Genomic DNA, 24,711 nt, shown 5'->3' on the forward strand with positions numbered 1-24,711 from the left:
ATATGCCACCCTACCGGGGGCATAAAAATATATACACAAAATTAATATATAGCTTATGAGACTACACATTTTAAATACCCACTGCCAACCCACATAAGAAACAATTGCAACATAATTTATTGAACATGGACATATAATTGATACTTGGTTGGTGTTGCTACATTCTTAGCTTAGTATTCCAGTGTTGTACTGTCTAAGAATTCAAGTTACCAGCTTAAGAAATAAACGTAAATTAATTTTCCATAGTTATATGGCAAAAATGGCCAATTGAAAACCTCAGGTAGACAAGTAATGAATAAAGAATCAAGGGTCATTCTAGAGGTCAAAATGGGCGTTATTTTCCATCTAAGGAAAATGTTATCCCACTCTGATCAGATCATAGCAAAATCAAAATGGCAACCTTCCAATAGCAATACTGTAGCAAGACCTGCAATGCACATTTAATAGTTTTGCATTCAAATGACAGATATGCTAATAATCACTAGGTTAATAGGTTACACTCAATAATTAAACTTTTCGTTAAATACAGCAAAAGTAGGGTCAATTATCTTTAATTTCTAAAAGCAGATGTGACTTCTCCCAAACAATTGGGGCTAGGATGACCAATGAAAAATGAGTAATTTATACATAAGAACAAAATAATGTGGTAAGATGTATGTATGAATAAGACAAAACTTGAACAAGGGCTGTTTGTAAAACATGCATGCCCCCCATATGGGCTGTCAGTTGTAGTGGCAGCCATTGTGTGATTACATTTTTTGTCACTGTGACCTTGACCTTTGACCTAGTGACCTGAAAATCAATAGGGGTCATCTGCCAGTCATGATCATTGTACCTATGAAGTTTCATGAACCTAGGCGTAAGCGTTCTTGAGTTATCATCCGGAAACCATCTGGTGGGGACAGAGACCCCGACACCAGTACATAATATAATCTGCAAATGTGGTCCTAAACTGCATCCAAGAACGAGTCACTGTGACCTTGACCTTTGACCTAGTGACCTCAAATTCAATAGGGGTCATCTGCCAGTCATGATCAATGTACCTATGAAATTTCATGATCATAGGCATAAGCGTTCTCGTGGATGGACATACGGACGGACGGACCGACATGTGCAAAACAATATACCCCCTCTTCTTCGAAGGGGGGCATAAAAAATGAGTAGGAAGATGCAAGTCAATTTATAACAAGAGTTCCGCGATCGGAGACATACATGTACATGCATGCCTCCCCAAAACAGGGCTTTGAACTAGTGACCCCAGTTTCAATAGGAGTCATCTACTGTCCAAGGCAAATGCACATGTGAAGTATCAAGCCAATCGGTTAATTTCTAGATGAGTTATTGATCTGAAACAATTTTCACACTTATTGTTACAGTGACCTTGACCTTTGACCTAGTGACCCAAATTTAAAAGGGGTCATAAACTGTCCAAGGCCAATCGGCATGAGAAGCATCAAGCCAATCAGTTAATCGGTTAACAAGTTATTGATCAGAAATGATTTTGATGCTTATTCAGACAGTGACCTTGACCTTTGTTATTAAGCGAAACGATTTATCACAACTTAGTTGTAAACGGGCAAATAACCTTGACCTTGACCTAGTACCAAACCGCAACCCCCCAATTCTATAGGGGTCAATTACGGTCTATAAGTGCCCATTGCACATGAAAAAGTATCAAGCCTTCGGGTCCAATTTGTTGACAAGTTATTGATCAGAAATGATTTTCACACTTATTGTGACAGTGACCTTGACCTTTGATCTAGTGACCCCCCAATTTCAATACAAGTCATCTACTGTCCAAGGCCAATGCCATGTGAAGTATCGAGCCAATCGGTCAATTCTTTGACAAGTTATTTATCAGAAATGATTTTCACACTTATTGTGACAGTGACCTTGACGTTTGACCTAGAGAACCCAATTTCAATAGGGGTCATCTACTGTTCACAGCTAATGCACATGTGGAGTTAGTCAAGCCAATCGGTCACATCCATTGACCAGTTTATTGATCGGAAACGATCTGTCTACCGACAGACCGACCGACATCCAGGAAAAACATATACCCCCTCTTCTTCAAAGGGGGCATAATACCTTATTAATGCCGGTACATGAAAGTCGACTTATAAAACTATCAAGTTTCTTAATAATAGATGACAAATTATGAAAACAATCCAAGTAAGTGACTTACTTTTTAATGAAGTCAAACAAGAGGATATGATAAATACTAATAAATAATTTGTTTGACACCAAGATTTTTAATTTATTGGTGGACTTCTCTAACCATATTGAAGATTGCATGGTTTTCAAAGTAGTGGTTAGTAGTAGCTTAATATATAAGGAAGTGCATAGTATTTTGAAAGTACAATAAATGACAGAAAACAGTAATATATTTGGAAATCTACTAAGAAGACACAAGTTGACAGCATAATACCATCATTGATATTTCAGTGCTCACTAATAAAAAACTGACAATAAACCCAGTAACACTGACTGTGACTCATGTACAACCATTTAAAATTGTTTTTAAAAAAATGCTTACAAATAAAACATGTTAAATGATATAAGAAACACATTTTAAAAACAAGAGCACCGCCTTGCGGGTGCAGATCGCTCATCTATATTTTTTTTAAATGTGAAGGGCCCTATCTCAATACTTCAATCAAACAGCACCGCATAACGGGTGCCACGCTCGGCTGCGAAGCTAGTCAGATTTTTTTGATTTTTTTAGAGGTCAAAGTGACCTTGACCTTTGACCTAATGACCCAAAATGGGTTTGGCCTGTAGAACTCATCAAGGTGCATCTACATATGAAGTTTCAAAGTTGTAGGTGGAAGCACTTTGATTTAGAGCCAATGTAAAGGTTTAAGCACGACACCGGACGGCGAGCATGCTATGACAAGACCTTGGGTTTCTTCTCCGAAAACAGCCTCGCTAAAAAGATGGAGGGGTGGGGTGGAGAGGGGTGTATAGTGTGGGGGTGTCAGGGCTTACTCTGCCATTTGCCAAAATTAGCTTATGGCTAACAAATTGACCGATTTGGCTACATCAAATTCTATTTGGCTACAACTTTTTCTTCATTAAAATTCATAAAATAGCCAAAAATTGAACCAATTTTCCATAGCAAGCGACTTTGGCTAAAGTAATTTTTGAGCCAGGGAAGCCCCTGGATGTGGTCATTTATAACATTATCGTCCAAAAATAAGAAATAAAAATGAAAAAAAAAAGTTATAAAAAATAAAAAAATCGGGGGTGGGGGGGGGTGGGGGGGGGGGGAGGGGGGATTCTTGGGTGGGATAGTTGGATCGTCTTTGAAAAAATAATAAATAAATAAATATTTTTTTAACCTTGTTTAAAAAATAATTGGGGGGGGGGGGGGGGGGTCGGTATAATGTGAGGGTGTGGTCATTTATAAGATGATCTTTCAAAAATAAAAAAAATGAGGACAAAAAATCACTTTTTTTGGGGGGGAGGCATGGTTTGGGTGGAGTATTGTAGTATTTCAGGTAAGAGTTCTTTTGTCAAAGTATCAATCAAATCAGATCATAAGTAACGAAGTCATGGCAATTTTAGCAAAATTTAATTATTTGACCTTGAGTCAAGGTCATTCAAAGGTCAAGGTAAAATTCAACTTGCCAGGTACAGTACTCTCATGATAGTATTAAAGTATTTGAAGTTTGAAAGCAATAGCCTTGATACTTTAGAAGTAAAGTGGATGTTAACACAAAATTTAACCATATACATGTATATTCAAAGTTTATACTAAGTCAAAATGACAACCAGTGTTATACAACTTGTCCTGTACAGTTCCCTTATGACAGTTTGCGAGTGTTCCAAGTCTGACAGCAATAGCTATGATACTTTAGGACTAAAGTGGACCAAAACACAAAACTTAACAAATTTTTCAATTTTTTAAGTATAAAAGGCCATAATTCGGTCAAAATGCCAGTCAGATTTACAAACCTTTGCCTGCATAGTCCCTTTATAATAGTTAGTAAGTGTCGCAAGTATGAAAGCAATAGCTTTGATACTTAAGGAATAAAGTGGACCTAAACACAAAACTTAACCAAATTTGAAATTTTCTAAGTATAAAAAGGGCACATAATTCTGTCAAAATGCACGCCAGAGTTATCTAATTTTGCCTGCCCAGTCCCCTAATGATAGTAAGTAAGTGAACCAAGTTTGAATGCAATAGCTTTGATACTTTATGAGAAAGTGGACCTAAACGCAAAACTTAACAGACGCCGACGCCAAGGTGATGACAATACTAGCTCTTTTTTTTTTTAAATAGATGAGCTAAAAATAATGATATGGTGTTTGTGTCTTTACAGTAAGTTATTCAAGCATAGCATTATACATGACACAGCACCCTGAGAAAACTCTATAATCAGTGCTCCAGCTAGGCCTAAACAGAAGGGCGCAGCACCCTGGGGCCACAAGGTCCCACTCTGCCACCTCGGACACCCATCATGCATTTTGTGTTCTGATTACATCATAGAACAAGATATTTGATTTTTTGACTCTATTAACTAACTTTATTTTCACATTGAAAAACAGTTTCATTCAGAACAATATTTTACATACGTGTAATATGAATATTATACATATGTATACATGGTATATTGAAAAAATATGCCGCAGGGGTATAATGACTGGGCATGCTTTATGTGCCGTTTTTACATAGAGCACCCTGCGCTTTTCTAATCTTAGCTTGAGCACTGCTTTAACAATAAATCAGAAGACCTAGTAAATGGATGATACATGTACCATGAAACAAATAGACAGCTAAAGAATGCATGTAAAAGGGAAAGATCTAGAGTGAATCCAATATAATGCGCTCCGTTAGAACACAGAATCTAACAAGACTATTGCCAAGCAATATAAAAAATTATGTCCCCTACCGGCTCCACCATTGTCAGATTTTTAAAAATATATATTGTTGCCATAGCAACCAGAATTTTTGACGTAGGAAGAAAATTAAATGGCGAGGATAATGTCCATATTGCCAATTTGCCATCTATCCATGTTTAAAGTTTCATGAAAAAATATGAAGAACTTTAAAGTTATCGCAGGATCCAGAAAAGTGTGCAGGAATGGATCAGTGCCCCAGATAAGCTGCGTATCTGCGTCTTTCACCCTATTAAAATGTCTAAAAACGCAAAGAAATTCAATAACATGCGTATTGAAAACGCAACCATTTTGATTTGTACGCAAATTCGTCAAATTCGATGCGTACGACACAATGGCTTCAATCGAAAATGCTTTGCTTATTTCGGTATTTTCTCTTTGAAATAATTATCGTCACGCGTCTTTATTAAGCAAGCGCCTGGATGACGGAGCATGAAAACAGTCAAGCTTTATTCAAACTCTCTGCGTTCTAGATTTCATAGTTAAATAAAGCGTCTGATCAAATTATTTTCCTCGACATACATGCGTTTTTAATCTGACTTTATCTGTCGCTCATTGTACATGTATTTAAAAAGCGCATGTACTTTCAGTTTCTATAACGATGCGAAATACAAATATCTAAGAGAGGTCGAAAGACGTCCGCTATTGTTGCGCAAAAATATCAGTCGATCGCAAACTGTTTCGAACCAAGAAAGCAAGAGCCAAATGATCATTCGTGTTATCGATTTTTTTTGTTTTAAGTTTATATTAAGGACAGTTTCAATGATTAAAAATGTTATGAAACATCAGTTTATTAAAGTTAATTATGATAGTTTAAAGTTTTATTGAATCAATACAAGTGAGCATCTTCCACAAAGGTAAAACATCAGTGATATAAAGGTATGCATTTTTATTAATCATTTCACCCTATTTCAAGAAGGAAATCACCCTATTTTTCAAAATCAATGGGTGAAAACCCTATTTCTCAAATAATTATCTGGGGCACTGATGGATCCACCCATTTTCAGCAGTATTTCTAGTCTATTTGTTGCCATAGCAACCAGAATTCTTGACGTAGGAACACAATGAAATGACATGCATAATCTCCGTATTGCCATCTGCCCATGTTTCAAGTTTCATAAAAAAAATATGAAGAATTTTTAAGTTATCGCACAATCCAGAAAAGTGTGACAGACTGACGTACAGACGGACGCACAGAGGGCAAACCATAAGTCACCGGTAGGGGACAATAACACGCAGGTGGGTCTTGACTCCCACTTGAAATTCAAATAAGGCAACACCATTGCCAAATTGCTCAATTTTATATATAACAGGCTTGTCCAGTTTACACCATGCCCCTATTGTACAGTGCAGGGCACCTTTTGTGATCCTAGATCTTTCCCTAACATATAGTAGAGAAGCACCACTACAGAAAACAGCACAAAGCATATGGACTTTCTCAAAACTGCTGACCTGAGTTGGAGGGTGTTAATCCAGGTGTTAGGGTCATGCCAATCTGGTGGCTATACTGGCCATGACCATGAAATGGTACAGGCAATTCATTGGGTCTGTCTGGGAGCTCTTGAAAATTGGAGCATTAACATGTTCTTGTTAATTGATCTTACATTAAGAACATTTGTTGATTTAAAAATTGGGTTATGAAATTAAAATTAAATATACTATTTGTTACCTATTTTTTTATAAAACGTATCTTATGAATATATGAACCAAAAGTTTTTAATTGATAAACTCTATTAATGCTAAAGTAATTCAACAGCTAAGTAAATTGTTCAATACGATAGAAAAAAATAAATAAACTTGGAAAGCATTTGCATGCAATAATTATGCAAATAAAACATGCCGTCCAACATAATCATAGCAAGCAGTAAATATAAAAATATTTGGTAGCCCATAAAATTTTCCTACAAAATGATAAGATGCAGGTTTTCATCTTTATTTATTTCTTCATTTACATAAATACATAATATGTATACATACATATACATAATACCGCAAGTAGTCTGATGTACACAGTCAATATCATTAATAAATGTTACAGTACAGGCACCGTGTACTTAAATGTAAATGTACCAAAGAAAATCATATATTACATGTAGATATTACATATATGTGCACATGTATGTGTACTTAAATTCGGACAGCACATTAAGTTGGAAACGTAAATAAAGCGTTTAGATAACCAATACGATTGACTCGTATGGTGTTAATCAATGCAATTGCCCTTTTTAACAACAAATACCGAGTTTCAAGAAATCACGCGTATTAAATCATTTATTTACTTGTGTCCGACTTAAGGTTCTGTCCGAATTTACGTATTGCATCCGTATGTTACGACATTAGTGTGCAGTCAGTATACAATACAATAATTGTTTCAATAATGAAGGAACTGTTACAGTGTAACGGTAACAATACAGCGTGTTTACATTATATTTTATTAAGAGGAAATGTCAATGCCAAATATTTTGCAAGATACCCCAGTACTTTAGTTGAAATTCACAACGAAACTTTTAATGGAAATTAAATGATCTCAATGTTGTACCCGCTACGAAATATTTATTTACAAATAAATACACCCATGTCAATTTTTGCGCACTTTTTATCTGGACCAGGGACCTATACGTTTGTATAGGTCCCTGTCTGGACAAAGAAATTCATTTATTAAATGTAGAATTTTGTAACCTAAAATAGCTGTACACAACGCGTGCAAACCGTCGCAGGTGATTTACGCATGTTGCAATTGAACGGTCCTGATTGGGAGCTTATTTCATCATATCTTTAAATAGAATCATATGCCGAAATTCATTTGACACTTTAGAAAATTTCAAACGTTTGTGTCTATGACTCGCATCGTCTATATTACCCTCCCATAATTTGGTGTAAAAAAAATAAATTGGGCATATATGGGATTATTGGTTAACAGTCGATCAATCCAATTATTAATTGACAATGCAAACTAATTAGCAGGTGTTAACCGCGTTGTTATTAATATTCATTTTCGGTTTCGTTACCGTTTCGAACAATCCGCTATTGTTTTGATTTATTTAATGTTCGGCGTTGGATATTTAACGACATCAAAAACGTTGTCGCTCTTACTCATTGTTGCGGTTTACAAAGAATTCCAAACTGCGAAATGATGTTGCATCATGTGCGCCAACTATCCAGCCGGCTCTCATTATATTATTAGCAGACGACAAATGTTGATTCTGATTGAATGATTAAAATACCCTGTTACTGTTTACGACATTACCGCAAGTGATCGGTGACTGATAAGATAATTGATTGCACTTTGTTATCAGATTATAAGCAATTCACGGTGTAGAAACACATGGTCAGCGTGTTTATTCTACGTATGTCTGTCAATAAACCAGGCTACAGCTCTTATAGATTTATAGTAGCCCGACGGGCTTCAGCTGGAAAATTTCAGTAGCCCGATGAAAAATTTCGGTAGCCCCCGGGCTCCGGATTTGTCGGACACTGATAGCAAGCCACAATCCATTGATGATTCAAGCTTGCTTAAATTAAAGTTAACATTGAAGTGTAAGAAAACAAACAAAGATAAAGAAGATACCTTGAGGCCGAGACACAGGTTGAGAAAATGATCCCACGGGGGGCTGAAAGGCTGACGGCACTGGTGGGCGGGGCCCCAAACTAGGAGATCCCATGGGGCCAGACTGGCTTGCAGGAGGTGGTGGTCTCTGTTGCAAAGGTACAGTGGGTCGAAACTGGGGCAGTCCCTGAATTCCTGGCATCCCTGCCCGTGGTGGTGGGTTAAGCTGTCCAGACGGAGGAGCATTTGTGCCATTAAAAAATCCAATTCCTGGCCCTGGAGGTCGTTGAGGGAACTGGTTTAGTGCTGATGCTGTTGGCATGCCATTTACACCTGGTGGTGGTGGTTGGAACATCTGCGGCGGCTGACCCACATTAGGACCATTTGCCACAGGTTGTGGATTCTTAATCATGCTGCCTTGAAAAGGAGGTGCGGAACCTGTTGAACCTTCATAAACAAAAATAATCATTTGTGGAGAATTATATCAAGTGTGACGACAAATGTTCTCCGGAAGCACAAGCAGACAGCTATTTCACCAGTTACATTTATTCAAGATGCTTGCTACTTGCCCTATCACATTCACATTGAAAAGGTGCAAATGCACCTGTTTTATTGCTTAGTTGCCAGGTACTTTGAAAATATAATTGACTTCTAAATTTTTTCTGGAGAACACTGGACAACAACAATTGTTTAAATAATAAATCTAAAATAATGCCAAACAAATCATAACCTTATTATTAAAACACAATGATTTAGTGATCAAAAGTTGTTTATAATAAAAACAAACAAATTTCATCAGTAAAATGTATGAGTTTACCTTGCATAACCTTATGTTAACAAGCCATTTTCTCTAATATATTGAAACTTGTTTCTTTGTATATAGAAATGGTATATCAAGTGACCATGTAATTATAATGAAAGGTGTCAGCAAATTATAATGCATTAAATATAGAGTATTTTAAGAATAAGTTCTACATTAAAGCCTATTACTAAAATGACAATGTGATTTCCAAATGTGTGAAAACACGTGTACTTAGCCAACACAACAAAATCAACGATATACAGAACGCCAACCTGCTGAGCTCTGCGGTTGACCTGTTACTCCGGGAGGTGTATTTTGCCAGCCGTAGTTGAAATTGTGAGCATCTGCCATCGTTTATTCGGATACAACCATCATGACACTTTTGACAGGTGATTTTAATCGATGGTGTTGACAAAAACAACACCCTTTTTTAACAATGGACTCCTGGGGTTCCTGACAAATTAATACAATACTTTGTACATAATTTTTAGGAATTGTGTTTGAAAGTATAAATTGAAAAGGATCGGTTATTAATGAGTCTTAATCGGCGTAAAAATTATCAATTTGTCAGATCCTCACTTTCAGAATCTCACAGGATATAAATTTCGCGCATGCGCATTTGAAACCCGACGTGGCAAACGTGTTTATCTCCCGTTGTTTCGGCAACATTCCACTATGATTTCCAAAGCATTCAAGAACGATAAACTGCGAGAGAAAAAATGCAACCATGCTTTACTTTACAGTGTTTTTTATTATACAAAGATGTCATTTTAAAACAACTTATAAATATATTTCACATAATATAATGAAAATACGTTTAACTTATAACACAAAACTCAGTAAAACGTATTCAGAAACAATTAACACCAAGCATGACAGAACTCACAATATCTGCTTAATTACATGACAGCGAAATGTCTAAACTATTTTACAAGCCCCTGTTCTTTGAGCTGTTCATATTAACTTCTTTATTGACATGCACTACGTGTAAAAAAAAGGAATGCCATGCCATATTATTCTAGAAAAGGCGGTGTTGTAAACCATTTTAAAATATCGCGTAACTGTGATAATAATTATTGAGTTTATTTTAATAAAATTCGTGACATGATGAAAGTCCAGGTACGTTATCAGTAGATAATTTTTTTATTAACATCCCTATGTATTTTCTTAAACGAGCAATGCATGAAAGTACACACTGGTAGGGATTTTCTACATGCAAGCGTTGAACAACTTGACGCATTTACCGCAATATCGTATAATTGGTTGAAATGGAAAAGTAAAATGTTCCGCCACTAAAGATGTTACTCGACGTTTAACAATTTAAAGTCCTTGTCAGTTGAAAATGTTACACGAGAAAATATGCGATGATTCGACTGAATATCATTTAGACTTAAGGTAAATGAGACAACTTATGTTATGATATGTGAAACAGCTCGCAAGTGTATTCTTTAATAGGTTTTGAGCTTTTTTTTGCTTTGGGATTAGATCCTATTTTGTCTCTTCTTTCAGTGGGGGGGGGGGATCATTAAGACGAAGAAGGAGAAAACAAAGAACAATGAGAAAACAGTAGAATAATTAGAGTGATAAGAATAATAAGATTCATTTGTCATAGTGTGCATCGTTATAATGCAATAGCATTTCATTAAGAACTAATCAGCGCAGCGTCACTATAGCTAGTCTGATACTCGATATGTTGATAATTGTATTCTGCCCACGACAACGGATATATTACCACCTGGCAATGAAGTGTTCTCCAATAACCGCCATATCACCAGTATGTGACCTTCCACAGATAATACATACTGTTTACATACGCGATTAAGTCCATAAGGTCAGATACGGGTAACATTAGATACGGTATATACTAGAGATTCTATAAATGCATTAATAAATAAAAAGACATGCATTTTTCGGTACAATTACTACTCGTTCTTTTGTCTGGATGCAGCTCTTGTGTTTTCGGAATAGCGTTTCCTTCTCTCTTGGCCCCATCATCGGAGACGAATTACTGCTGCCTGCCACCTAACTGGGAAGCTCTTATGTACTTTGACTTTGGAACGGTATATATTGATCAGGTATAATAACAATATTTGTGTTGATTTTTTATCAATTGTCTGTCTGTATTTTGTTATCAGCATTCAGTAGACACAACAGCAGCAGTATATGCATCATCATCATCATCATCATCATCATCATCATCATCATCATCATCATCATCATCATCATCATCATCATCATCATCATCATCATCATCATCACCATCATCATCATCATCATCATCATCATCATCCTCGTCGTCGTCGTCGTCGTCGTCGTCGTCATCGTCATCGCCATCGCCATCGTCATCGTCATCATCATCATCATCATCATGATCATCATCATCATCATCATCATCATCATTATCATCATCATCGTCGTCATCGTCATCATCATCACCAACACCATTATCATCATCATCATCATCATCATCATGATCATGATCATCATCATCATCATCATCATCATCATCATCATCATCATCATCATCATCATCATCATCATCACCAACACAATTATCATCATCATAATCATCATCATCATCATCATCTTCATCATAATCATCATCATCATCATCATCTTTCTCGTCGTCATCGTCATTATACTCATCATCATCTGCATACATCAGCAGAAGCCTTAGCAGCACCATCATCATCACTGTCAATGTCATCACAAATAATATAATTGTAATGTAATTGTATTCTCCATCCTCTTAAAAAAAGGAAAATAAATACCACCACCTTCTTGTTAAGTTGTTTTACCCAAATACTAAAATTATCAACGATATCTAATAATTATACGAACTTCGTATACATACAGAGCACTTCCTTAGTGTACGTTAACGGGACATTGAAAGCAGCGTATAGCGTCTCGAAGAAGAAAGCCGTCTTCAAGTTGACAGGGATAGAGCAGAATCCGTCTTTACCCTACCCATTGCCATATGATGCCGTAATGCTGTACGATTTTGAAAATGTAGGTATTATAAAACGCACCGTTTGATATGGTGTCTGAGCATTGGCCCTTTTTTAATTCTGCCTTGTATATATGTCGGCCTTTCGTGTTTGTGATCTTCTCCGAAACCATCAGCACGCCAGAACGACATATTTGAAATAAGAAAACCATGGAATGCTTTTATATTTTATTGAGATGTTTGCAAAACGTTTTTTCAGTTATTTGCGTTGGATGCAACTCACAGTATTATCCCATATTGGATTGGGATGTATTTAAGCAATACCTCTCAGCTTTGAATGACATAATTCTTATTGAGTACTAGTAAATTAAATTGGCTTGCTCTCGGTGTTGTATCATGCATGAATAACGCAAGTCGTTGGGAGACCGGCATCAAAGCTGCTTGTTTGTTGAGTTTAACATGTAGTTTAAGCCCCATTGAATTGAAAGCCCCAGAAGTATAAAGGCACTCGTGAGTCTGTGTCCAGGGTAAAATAAGTACCTGGTCTTAAGCGAATATCCAAAAGAACGCTCGTGCACGTGCCTTAATTGCCGTGCAGTTCGCGCAGTCTAATCCATTACGACAATATCCACCAATAGAACATGGTTAGAAGAGACCTAAAACTGAAATATACCAAAGAATGACAGGTTGAATGTCGTCCCGGACCAGCCAGTGCCCCGGACTGCTCTGGCTGTCATCCTATGACATTTACCGACCTTGCCATTAGCCCGCCTTTCCACGCGACACGCTGCGTATATTGTTTTTGTTGCGACAGGAAACCGCTTATTTCGTTAGCGGCGGCGAGTGTCAGAAAAATGCGATGGAAAGCAACATCACCCTGCAGTGTATACCACGTACGTAAGATATTTTCTCGTGTTGTGCCTCTAAAATATCTCAAATCAACGTCAACAACGTGTTACCAATGCTTATGCGTAGCATATCTGAACACGAGTTAAGCTTAAACAAGAATATTGAAAAACCTTTAGTGAATGGACGTTAGATGTTTCACCAAATCTATACAGTCTTGAAATTGTGTAGTTTTACTTTTTTATTATCCTACTACATTGACGCGCTTTTGCGTTAGTTTTAGATTAGAACAAAGCATTAAACTTTTGGGGGATTTTATTTCGAGCAAATGGATATGTTCTACCACTGTAAGGGTTGGCGAAGCAGTTGTTGTCTGGTGTGTTCGGAACGGGGCCGGTGATTCGTCACATACATACGTTCCAGTTCACACAGGAGTACGACACTCCTTGGCAGATCACAGCCACCGTCTACACAAACGGTACGTTATAATAACGTTTAACGAGCAACGTTTTCCGAAAATATTTATAGATTCTCTACCAACTGTTAGTCTGTTACCCCTAACCCACTTTCTCAACAAAATCGTTCTCGTTCAAATTCTTACAAACGATACAGACATTTACCGGTATCCGTACAGACACATAAAGTCAGATACATGTATATTATTTTCGGAGAGGAACAATTAGCAAGAACTATACAACCAAGAACCAATGCTTGTTTTATTTATTTCTGTTGACTCAGCCACTAACCAATTTATCTAATTATTTTACATTAATGTATTTTAGACATCATCCCAATAGAGCCGCGTGAGTGTGGTCTGATCACCGTGTCCTCCTTTGCCTCTGCGTTCAACTTCAACAGCGGTATCTTGTACACGCTCAACGTCATGGACATGGGCGAAATAAAAACGCCGGGTATATTTGATGTACCAAAAGATTGTCATTGACTATAGCCTTTTGCGTTGTTTCGTACGGACATGTAGATATACACGTATTTTCAAGCACAATTGCTGTAGTTCGAACACCATTACAGGTACTCAATAATATGGCTAATCATGTTACTAAGATAAATATTTGAAATGTGTTGTTCTGTTTCTTTTCAAGTTCATAATCAATTCTTGTAATCGCTCATCTTCATATCGGCAAAACACATAGCAGAACAAAAAGTAATGTTGCTGCAAAACTACCAATTACTTATGGTCTTAAAATACAGCACAACCTCGAAAATACGACGAGTCAGAGGTATGAGGCTAGTTTGCAATATTAAGTCAAATAAGTGACACATGTTGACCCAAGGTGCATTATTTGAAGAAGCTTTTTGGTATCCAAATAAGCTCAAACATATAAGCTATGATGAACATAAAATGCTAATCTGCGTTCAAGGTACTCCAGGTGCTCAAGGTAATAAATAAATTGTATTAAGATTGCATGAAAAATGCGGAATAAATAGCCACAACAGTCCCTAAATTTACGCCTGGAAGAGAACATACACGTCGTGCTTAAATAAGAACAAATCAAACAAAAGCAACCAAGTATTGTTTTACACAATTTCAAAAGCTTGACTGCTGAGAGTTCTATCAAGGTTCGATATAAATAGCAATCTACCATGAGCACATTGTGCATATGTCAAACAAACACATCATTTTCAAATTTGCAAACAGAACACCATCATATATGCATTATTTTAAATGCAAAAAGGTTGCAAAATGTGATCTTTTCAAAACTACAAAAAAAAAAAAATAAAAAAAAAAATACAATCATTTGATTTTTTATCAATACACTGAACGTAAAATAGTTAAATTTGATCATTATTATGCAGAGACAAAATACCTCTATACAAACTAACATTAAAAGGAGTATATACAAATACACATGTAAGAAAAGAAAAAAGTACAAGGTCAGAACACGAACAGTACGCAAGACAGGATACAAACAAACATTTTTATAACAAACAATGGCGAACAGAGAAAGCATATTTGAAGAATAACATCAAAAAAGATATTCACTTTTACACTTACATTTAATTTATTTTCCAATGAATCTCAAAAGAAAATCACATATGATGGCGATGACGAATGTGGGAATTTGATTTACAAAACTGTTCAACAATTTAAAAGCGAAGACATCGTTGTTTAGAGGACAAGCATAATTGAACAATCACATACTTATTTGCTGTCAGTGATTGATCTCAAAAAAGGGGTTAACTTTTATATATTCTTATAGGTTACTCTCTGTTCTCTATATACCAAAAACACATTTATAGTTGCTTACCTTAACCATTAAAATCAAACAGCCTGACACGGAGAGTAGCATAGTAAATGTACAACTAAAAATATACCGCACACTGCTGTGTCAAAGGCATATCAGCCACGCATATGGCCTAGTTGAGGGGCATGCAACTCAGGATAATATCTATACTTGCGTGTGAAAATATCTGTCTGCACATCTTAACAAGTTTCAATTTAATATCTTGAGAAACGTAGACGTAGTTTGTTTCACAGACCGTAAAAACATATGCATAAACATAACTCTCTTCAAATGCACATAAATATATGGTCGTGTACGTAATTCCGGCCACTTTTGGGACTATTTTAAGAAAATCTTTTGTTTTAGGCAACTGATTGAAACTAAACTTCACATATATAATCCTGGGTTCAAAACTCACCTAGCATGACAATTTCAATAGAATTAGATCAGTGTATGTTACTATTATGAACAGAAATTCATGACATATAAATTATAAATTTTCGTATGGCAATTGTACATAAATAAATCGGCCACTTTTCAGATTAATCTGCAGGTACAATTACAAACAGGTACTCCCGGCAGGCACTGTTAATAGGGAACTGAAAATTCATAATAAATATTTATTTGTAATAATTTTTATCAATTTTTTCTAATATAGCTAAGAAAGTAAAAACATTTTGTTTAAAAGTTGACTTTAGTGTCGATTTTTAGTAAACGCTTACCGGAGGGGGGTATATTTAATTTTACAACATGTAACCTATTATTATTCTAATCAAGGGAGGTAATTTATATATTAAAAGTTTATATTTAGGTCCTGATTTTTATGTTTAAAATGTATGTTTTTTTTTATAAAAATTAATTGAAAATACCTTAATTAAAGTTTATCAGATAGAAATAATAATAATTTTATCACATTTATTTGTTTCTTATATGAATATAATTTTCGATGATGACGTCACTTTTCCCATGTGAGAAATATTTCGTGTTATGTTTGAGACATTTTAATGCAAACATTTACAGTGATATGCTTCCTTAATTTGCAAAATATTGAGAGTAGGGTTGGTTTTGAAGTTGATTGTTCAAAAAATAATCAAAATATGTGTGTTTACATCATGAACATGATTAAACACAGGTGGCCGATTTTTAAGGTACAGGCCGGAATTACATACTCGACCATGAGTGGATCACTGGGAATGAAAAAAACAACATGTCTTATACATATATACACGTAACGGTAACAACATATTTCAAGTTTCAATTCAATCGCTTACGAAAAACTATTTCGCCCCAATACCTTTCGTGCGGAAAGATTGACAAACTAACCAATGGACCAACCGAGCAAAATTAAGATTCATATATATCCCCTTTCGTTTGCCATTGCCATTCGAAATTATAACCAACAATCTCACAGAGGTAGAATAATTATTATAAGTCAATGAACAACTCCTTGTCGTGATGGTGTGTGATTGTTTGACCACATGTACTAACACCTAATAACTGTGCAGCACAACTAAAAATGTTATTCATTTATATAATTAACAGAAATGCATCAAACATGCCTTTGCAATTTATATTTAAAAAAGTTTAACTGACGATAACCCTCGCTTTTGATAATCGTACATGCTGTAAGAGATAATTTTGCAATCAACACTAGTTTCAGGGAATAGTTCATAGTTTAGCATAATGCCATTTTGCAAATAAATTTAAAAAGGTCGCCCTGGCGTTGAGGATATGGTGTCCGCCTAGCGATCGGGAGGTCATGGGTTCAATCGCCACTGTGAGAGCGTTTTTTTAAGATTTTCCCCACAAGACACCCGCACAGGTTCTACCCAGGAAAATGACTCGTGATTGCTTCAATTGACATTGGGCGTTCGGTGTAATCGAGCTAAAATAAATAATAAACTAAAAAGTATCATTGATTAAAAACAGAATGTTCACATAATATTCGACACAAGACATATCATGTTGATTGTGGTTGGAGTTGGTGAAAGGTAAAGAGTTCAATGAATGAAATCAAAGATATACGGATATATTGATTGTGGTTGGAGTTGGTGAAAGGTAAAGAGTTCAATGAATGAAATCAAAGATATACGGATATACTGATTGTGGTTGGAGTTGGTGAAAGGTAAAGAGTTCAATGAATGAAATCAAACATAGCATATGTCTTTTTCTGGTTTCTTTTAGTGGTTTGTCGGGCATTGCTATTTGATTCGATATCGAGAATCATCGCGCTCATGCTTAATACATTAGTCAATATGGTGGAATAATTCTTGTTAAATTAATCAAAAAACATATTTACCATGGTATTGTTGAAAACACATTAAGAATCTAGTATTGACAGACCATAATTATATTGCCGAATATCTTCATTTAACATATCTCTGGTCTAAAGAAAATTCCAGTTCACCTAGTTCACGCGATAGCGTCTATATTATATAACGATTATTTTACTGGCCGCGAACTGTCCCCCATCCCCATGCCATGCGGGTCGGAATGCGATTCATTAAAGTGAGGTCACGCTCCCACTGCTGGGACGACGGCTTGTTTAAAACTTTATACTTTTACATGTTTAATGTTCAATTTCGAAAACAATTAAAAATGGTTTGGCCAAAACGAATATCAGGATAGGGAAAAACGATACTTTTATAAACTTAAATATACTAGTACACAGACAGCAATATAGAAGTAATTACTAAATATGAGAACATAGCCTTTAAGTACAAACGCTTTGGCGCTGACAATCCTCTGAATATAATTGGGCACACACACACTGTATTGATGTCAAGAGTTGAGTGTAAAACTGTTATGTCAATGAAGCCTTTTCATTAAAGATAAAATTGTTTCATGCTGAACACGCAATAAAACTGTGTTACAAAGACGCGGTCATTTTTCCAATGTTCTGGTGGATTATGCTCAAATCAGCCAATAGAATAAATGAAGTGTATTCATTCGTGTCTAACCGCGGGAAATTTTATTTGAATTGTATTGGACACTTACAAAGGTTAGGTAAGGTGAAAAGCTGGCTTACACAGCTATGCCGAAAAAAGAATAACATCTTTGGCCAAGAAAAATGTTAAAAATATGTGTATGTTTATTGAAAATCATAATTCAACAGATTTTCATCGCATATAGCACGTGGACGATGGTCCACCGTCGCCCAACTAAAATAGCATGTAAAACCATGTATGCGCATGCTCAGTGGCGGGCGCAGTAAATAATTAAAGTGAAAGTAGCTTTCGCCGCCATTTTGTGTGGATGGTGTCAAAATAATTAGACGGTATCTATTGTATATTGACCCCATATTTATGTTGTCATTGCTTATCTGTTTAGTAATGTGTTTCGTCTCGTAGCCTTGCGTTTGCCCTATATCATGTTCGCACTGGGTTCTGTTCGACCTTAATTGTAGTATCGATTCAGTGGAAGTCATACAGTTGGGTCAGTAGTTTCGGATCAACAGAAGTTCCGAATCAGTAGCGTGAATTACATATCTTTACGAAAAAATACATTCAATTTTGAAGTGAAGCTAATATTCGTAAAGTCCATCCATTTTCAGTCCTATCGAGCCATTTCCCACGTTTTTTGAGCAAAAATTGATGTTAGGCGACCCTTTAATTTGTAAAGGGTGGATTAATTTACCTACGCACCGCTTACGTCAAATCGAGGCCAGACTTGATTGTGGACCACCAAAACCTAAATGTACGTTGGCATGCAGGGGAACATGCGTATACGGGAGCTTACCGGGTTTAAGTGAGGTTAGTTGGATCTTACTTCCAAGATGGCGTCGTTTTTGTGTTTTTCGTGAAGGAACAGCGGATATTTTCACCTAGTACACCCTTTCGGCTCTACAATATTTGTGCTTCACTCGGTTTTTTGTTTCATTACCGTATACGTCGGAATAATAAAGTTATTGAAGCAAAACCGGCCACAAATGTGTTGTTTAATTTCTTGACCTTCGATATTTTAGATGTTCTCATATTATTTTCTCGTATAATAAAAACTGTGTGTGCATGTTTACAGTAAAATATAACATAAATCACGATTATTTTTATTATCTTGACGCGTTTTTATGTCTATTTATTCATTAAATGCTAATTACAATGGTTTAACCCCCCCCCCCTTTTAGAACTGACTTCTTTTTAAGCACATTTTGGGACCCGACTTCCAAATGACACACAGCTCTTTCCTATGTAAGAAGGTTTTACACGAAATAACTGTCGTGAATGAATTCCGCATTGGTGCTAATGTTTTGGGAAACATTTCCTCTCTAGAGATCAATAGATATCATTTTGTTTTATTATTAAATGTCATATTATTAATTTGTATTATTATATGTTTTATCACATACCTAACGCTAACATATGGTGTGCGTAATATGAGGCATTTTACGGTATTGTTTACAAAGTGTAATTCTTACCTGTTTATTTTAACACATATGAACCTACTTATGTTTGAATATGCCTCAAACGGAATACGTTGCTTACTAAAAGTAAAACTATGCTTACTGTTTCCAGGTATCAAGACATTGAGGATGCCAAGATTAAACAAGAATATCAGTGAAACTGATGGATGCTCCCCGATGATGCGCTTTGTCAATCTATGTGTTAAAAACCACCTAAAAAATCTATTGTCAGCCTCGGTGACCTTGACCTTGACCCCAGTGACCCCAAACCTCATCAAAAGGTAGAGGTCCATTCAAGGTACCTAAATGCCAAATATGAAAGCGATTGGTAAAGTATTGAAGGCGCTATGAGAAACGGTAGCAAAAGTGTGACGGAAGGTAGGAAGGAAGGTAGGAAGGAAGGAAGGAAGGAAGGAAGGAAGGAAGGAAGGAAGGAAGGAAGGAAGGAAGGAAGGAAGGAAGGAAGGAAGGAAGGAAGGAAGGAAGGAAGGAAGGAAGGAAGGAAGGAAGGAAGGAAGGAAGGAGGAAGGAAGGAAGGAAGGAAGGAAGGAAGGAAGGAAGGAAGGAAGGAAGGAAGGAAGGAAGGAAGGAAGGAAGGAAGGAAGGAAGGAAGGAAGGAAGGAAGGAAGGAAGGAAGGAACTACAAACTGGCAACTATATGCTCCACCGAAAATATTTTCGGGGAGCATAAAAAGAAGGCGTTACGAAGAGTGTACCGCTCTAGAAAGCGAAACGTACATGAAAACCCACCAATCAAACAAAAAAGAAAACGTCGAAGTACCACGCCAGTTAAACACACAAAACAATGACATATACGTGCAATACAACTGTAATGAAAAACAGAAAATGGTCAAACCAGTTCGATACTATTTTATTGTTTTGTGACCAAATTATTGCGTTTCGGAATGCCTGAAGCAATTTGGAATACCTGACGCTTGATAAGAAGATGCATATCAGTGGATGTTTTTTTTATTGCTAACTTAAATATTAACTGTTTCCCGGGGGGGGGGGGGTAACTTCCCAAATTTTAGGGTAGGGGTGTCCCGCTGAGACTTCCGAAATGTGACCCATTTTTATACCGGATTTCTGACAAAGTAGACCCATTTTGATACAAGATTTTATGAAAAGCATACACTTTTGTATACGATACCATTGAGAAAGTGGACCCATTTCAATACAAGAAGTTTGATAAACTGGACCCATTTAAATACTAGAATTTGATACAGTGGACACATTTCATACTAGAATTTTAATCTCTTTCATATCAATACAGTATACTTATTGGATTTGCTATTATATCATTCCCGCTACTGAAATTTACTTTTTGATACCCAAGATTGACATTTATCATACCTATTTTGATACTGATATTTTCAAATCTATATACATTTATATACAAGCAAATTTCTGATTTTAATACCCATATCTATAATTAGATGCTCAAAACCATACCCATATCTATAATTTAAGTCGAAAAACACACCCCATAAAATCGGCACACCCCTATATACCCGTATATAGGAAGTTACCCCCCCCCCCCCGGGAACTGTTTATTTAACACAAAATCATTTGACGCGTTTTATCATAGCGATACTGATACATGTACGTAACTTTGATGTGACACATTTTGCACGACCTTCTTTTAAACAAGTTCTGACTTGGTTAATATATTATAATCACGAAAAGAGAATTAATTGCATGGCACCTCTGGACATCGACACAATTTGACTATTCAATGAGCATTGGGCCTGGGTAGAACCAATTCTTGGTAGCTATGGGGGAGATTCAAAGAACGCTCCAACAGTGGGGATCAAACCCTTGACCTCCCGATCGCTAGGCGGATACCATTTCCACTACACCATGGCAATCTCTATTTGTAGTGGAGAGAAGGTTTTGTGCAAAAGCAAAAAACGATAGGATTTCAGTACAGTTATCAATATTTAAATATGTCAGACTTGTCTGTGTAGACTTTATAACATAAAACACTACAGGCATCAGCTGTACATGTTTTTGCTTGGTTCGTGTGTTTTTGTTGTTTTAGTCTGACACTGTTGAAGGATTCTTTCTGGCATATTCTACATTTAAACTCATGTGGTGCATGAATGGGGCATTGTATCTCAGTCCTCGGCTAATTTGTAATTCCTAATTACATATACTGCAACGATAGATCATTATCGCCATCTAGCCTACATCATCTAAAAAGACAGTATGGTTAATCAAAAGTTCACATCAGAATAATATCGACACGTCATAAAATACATTGCATTAATTAAAATATTACTGAAAAGGGCTGATAAACATTATCTCGAACAAAAGCCACCCCACAACCCATCCTTTTGAAAATAGGTGAACTAATTTAGTTAGTCGGCAGGTTTTTCGTACTGTACAGCATTATTATAATTCTACAGTAAGTAACTTGATTAAGAAAACACTGGAATTGCACTCAAATTGCACCACATAACATGCTATAAAACTATAATATTGAAATTCACATATGCACTTGATTAATGATGGGTAGATATTTCGTGTCAATCTCGTTTACATGGGAAAGAGCTGTTCGTCATTTGGAAGTCAGGTTCCAAAATGTGCATGAATGGAAGTCACTTCCAAAAAGGGGGGGGGGGGGTTAAACCATTATAATTTGGAATTTAATGAATTAATAGACATAAAAACACGTTGAGACAATAAAATAATCGTGATTTATGTACTTATATACCGAAAACATGCACCAATAGTTTTTATTACACGAGAAAATGATATTGGAACATCCAAAATCTCGAAGGTCAAAAATTAAACAACAAATTTGTTGCCGGTTTCGCTTCAATAACTGTTTTTATTCCGACGTCTACGATCTTCAAACAAAAAACCGAAGGAAGCACAAACACCGTAGAGCCGAAAGGGCGTTTTCATTTTAAATAAATATAAATACAAATTGGCTTACCGGGTAAAAATATCAGCTACTCCTTAACGAAAAAACACAAAAACGACACCATCTTGGAAGTTAGTTCCAACTAACCTCAATTAAACCCGGTAACCTCCCGTATACGCATGCCCCCTGAAAATGCATACAGCAAACAATATATGAGCCGCGCTCTGTGAAAATGGGGTTTAATGCATGTCGTCCTAGATTAGCCTGTGCAGTCCGCTGTGCTGTGACGACACTTTCCGCCTTAACTGGATTTTTGCAAAGAACAAACATTTTCTTAAATGAAAAATATCATAAAAGCAAAAATTGTCGTCACTGTGCGGACTGCACAGGCTAATCTTGGATGACATTTTACGCACATTAAGTAAACCCATGTTTCACATGTTTCCATATTATATATTATCGATATGTCAAATCATTGAAGAAAAACTATAACATGATTATGACGATATAATACGAATATTACATTAAAGCTTGGAACCACAATCTTAAACTTTTAGAGCATGCATTTTTATGATATTCTAATGCTATATCGAAGTTATCCTCTGATGCTCTAAAATGTAGTTGTGTACATAATGTATTGTATCATGCCCATAATACTCGCGAGAGGCGTGAGGCAGTACTATGAGATAGATAGATATTACAGGTAGTGTTCAATACATTGAATCCTTCGAGATTCTGTATATACAATCAGCGGTGCATTCATGCTTATGATTTTACATGTGTTTATCAGTTATCTGTAACCCAATCTATCATTTTCTATGTTCATAGGTTACGCATGCGCAAATAATTTCCTTCTTTGTTATAATAACTTATATATAAAATTCGCATTGTTTGATCTCAAATTTCACCATGACCGAGCAATTAGCCAATATATCACTATACATGACTGGAAAGGTGGTTTCATAAGCTTACAAAACAACATTACAAAAAATTCTATATGTTGTAACTCAAAATAATTACCTTAGAACACCTTGCACCGGTTTTGACAGACACCGGCACAGCCATCTTGAAGGGCAACACCATGCCCTACTATTGAGGCTGGCAACCACCAACATAAAAAGAAATGCAAAAATCAATCATTTTGCCTTGTGACTTACACATGTACCTTTAAAGTGATACCAAAACTCATAATTTAAAATGCATTTTTAAATTTGTATGCACCAGGACCTGCATCATATGTGCTTAGTAGCAAACTCACTGCAAGTAACCCTCCAAATTCCACTTCATTTTAGGGGTATGTAACCTCTTTCACACAAAGTAAAATAATCATATTCAGTTTTAAAGTCAGAGAATTGAAGTAAAGTAACTGTTAAACCTTTCGGTGCCTTCGAAGAATAATGACATCTGTGCTGGATGTCTTTAAATTGGGATAAAATGAACGATTTCAGACTGTCTGCAGCCATTCTGAAAGAAAACAATGTATCGCATACAATTAGAATGTATCCAAAACTTGTTATGATTGGTGTCGCTAAATTCAACATGGCTGCGCCCGTAGAAGTAAATGTGTTTTGTTTTTTTATTAAATTTATCACGATTGAAGTGTTTAATTTTATAATTAAATCAACATATTTCGATTTATGTACATTTATTCTGTAAGCTAATTTTATTTGAGCCACTCAGTATGAACCCATGGAAATTGTGAACTAGAATGTGTAATATGTCATTAAAGTTCGCAACAATTTAAAATATCGTCATTCAGTCATACAAATCTCACAGTTTTGGCACTACATTAGAACATTTTTTCGAATGAATAACATTACTAATTTACTAGTTTCCTTTTTGTGTTTAATGTACATAAATTAACTCCACTATTGTCATGGCAGGCACGACGCTGGATTAATTCTTAGTACAACATATTAAAGACACATTCTTAACAATTGATATCAATTGCTTCTAGCAAAGTAATTTAACATGAACTTATAATTTTTCTTGTGTCATTGTCGAATATCAAATGCAACATTCAAATTATGATCGTATGTATGTATATTGTGCCAGAAAAGATTTAATATCATTATGCATTTTGGCTCCCACACGTCTTGAAGGAATTATGGTCCTCTGTCTGTAATTTCAGAATAGAATTATAGTCAAACAATTTG

General features: G+C 35.9%; 3 protein-coding genes across 3 annotated transcripts in view; 1 reads left to right on the forward strand and 2 right to left on the reverse strand.

Annotated features, from left to right (window-relative positions):
• Positions 1–1,873: 1,873 nt before the first annotated feature.
• LOC127867651 (alpha-(1,3)-fucosyltransferase fut-6-like) overlaps positions 1,874–24,711 on the reverse strand; it is a 74,380-nt gene continuing 51,542 nt past the window's right edge. Inside the window, exon 4 of the transcript XR_008043596.1 lies at positions 1,874–1,905. The gene's annotated coding sequence lies outside the window, so the exon portion shown is untranslated. The remainder of the gene's footprint in view (positions 1,906–24,711) is intronic.
• On the reverse strand, positions 6,229–9,866 carry LOC127867657 (acidic proline-rich protein PRP25-like). The gene is made up of 3 exons (XM_052408980.1): positions 9,524–9,866; positions 8,471–8,896; positions 6,229–6,462 (listed from the first exon to the last, which is right to left on the reverse strand). The coding sequence occupies exons 1-3, from the start codon at positions 9,600–9,602 to the stop codon at positions 6,341–6,343; spliced, it is 627 nt and encodes a 208-aa protein (XP_052264940.1). The 5' UTR covers positions 9,603–9,866; the 3' UTR covers positions 6,229–6,340.
• On the forward strand, positions 11,088–14,083 carry LOC127867656 (uncharacterized). The gene is made up of 5 exons (XM_052408979.1): positions 11,088–11,326; positions 12,108–12,260; positions 13,013–13,091; positions 13,397–13,522; positions 13,827–14,083. The coding sequence occupies exons 1-5, from the start codon at positions 11,153–11,155 to the stop codon at positions 13,985–13,987; spliced, it is 693 nt and encodes a 230-aa protein (XP_052264939.1). The 5' UTR covers positions 11,088–11,152; the 3' UTR covers positions 13,988–14,083.

This window comes from Dreissena polymorpha, chromosome 2 (genome assembly GCF_020536995.1).
Source record: "Dreissena polymorpha isolate Duluth1 chromosome 2, UMN_Dpol_1.0, whole genome shotgun sequence".
In the NCBI taxonomy this organism is placed as follows: Eukaryota; Metazoa; Mollusca; class Bivalvia; order Myida; family Dreissenidae; genus Dreissena; species Dreissena polymorpha.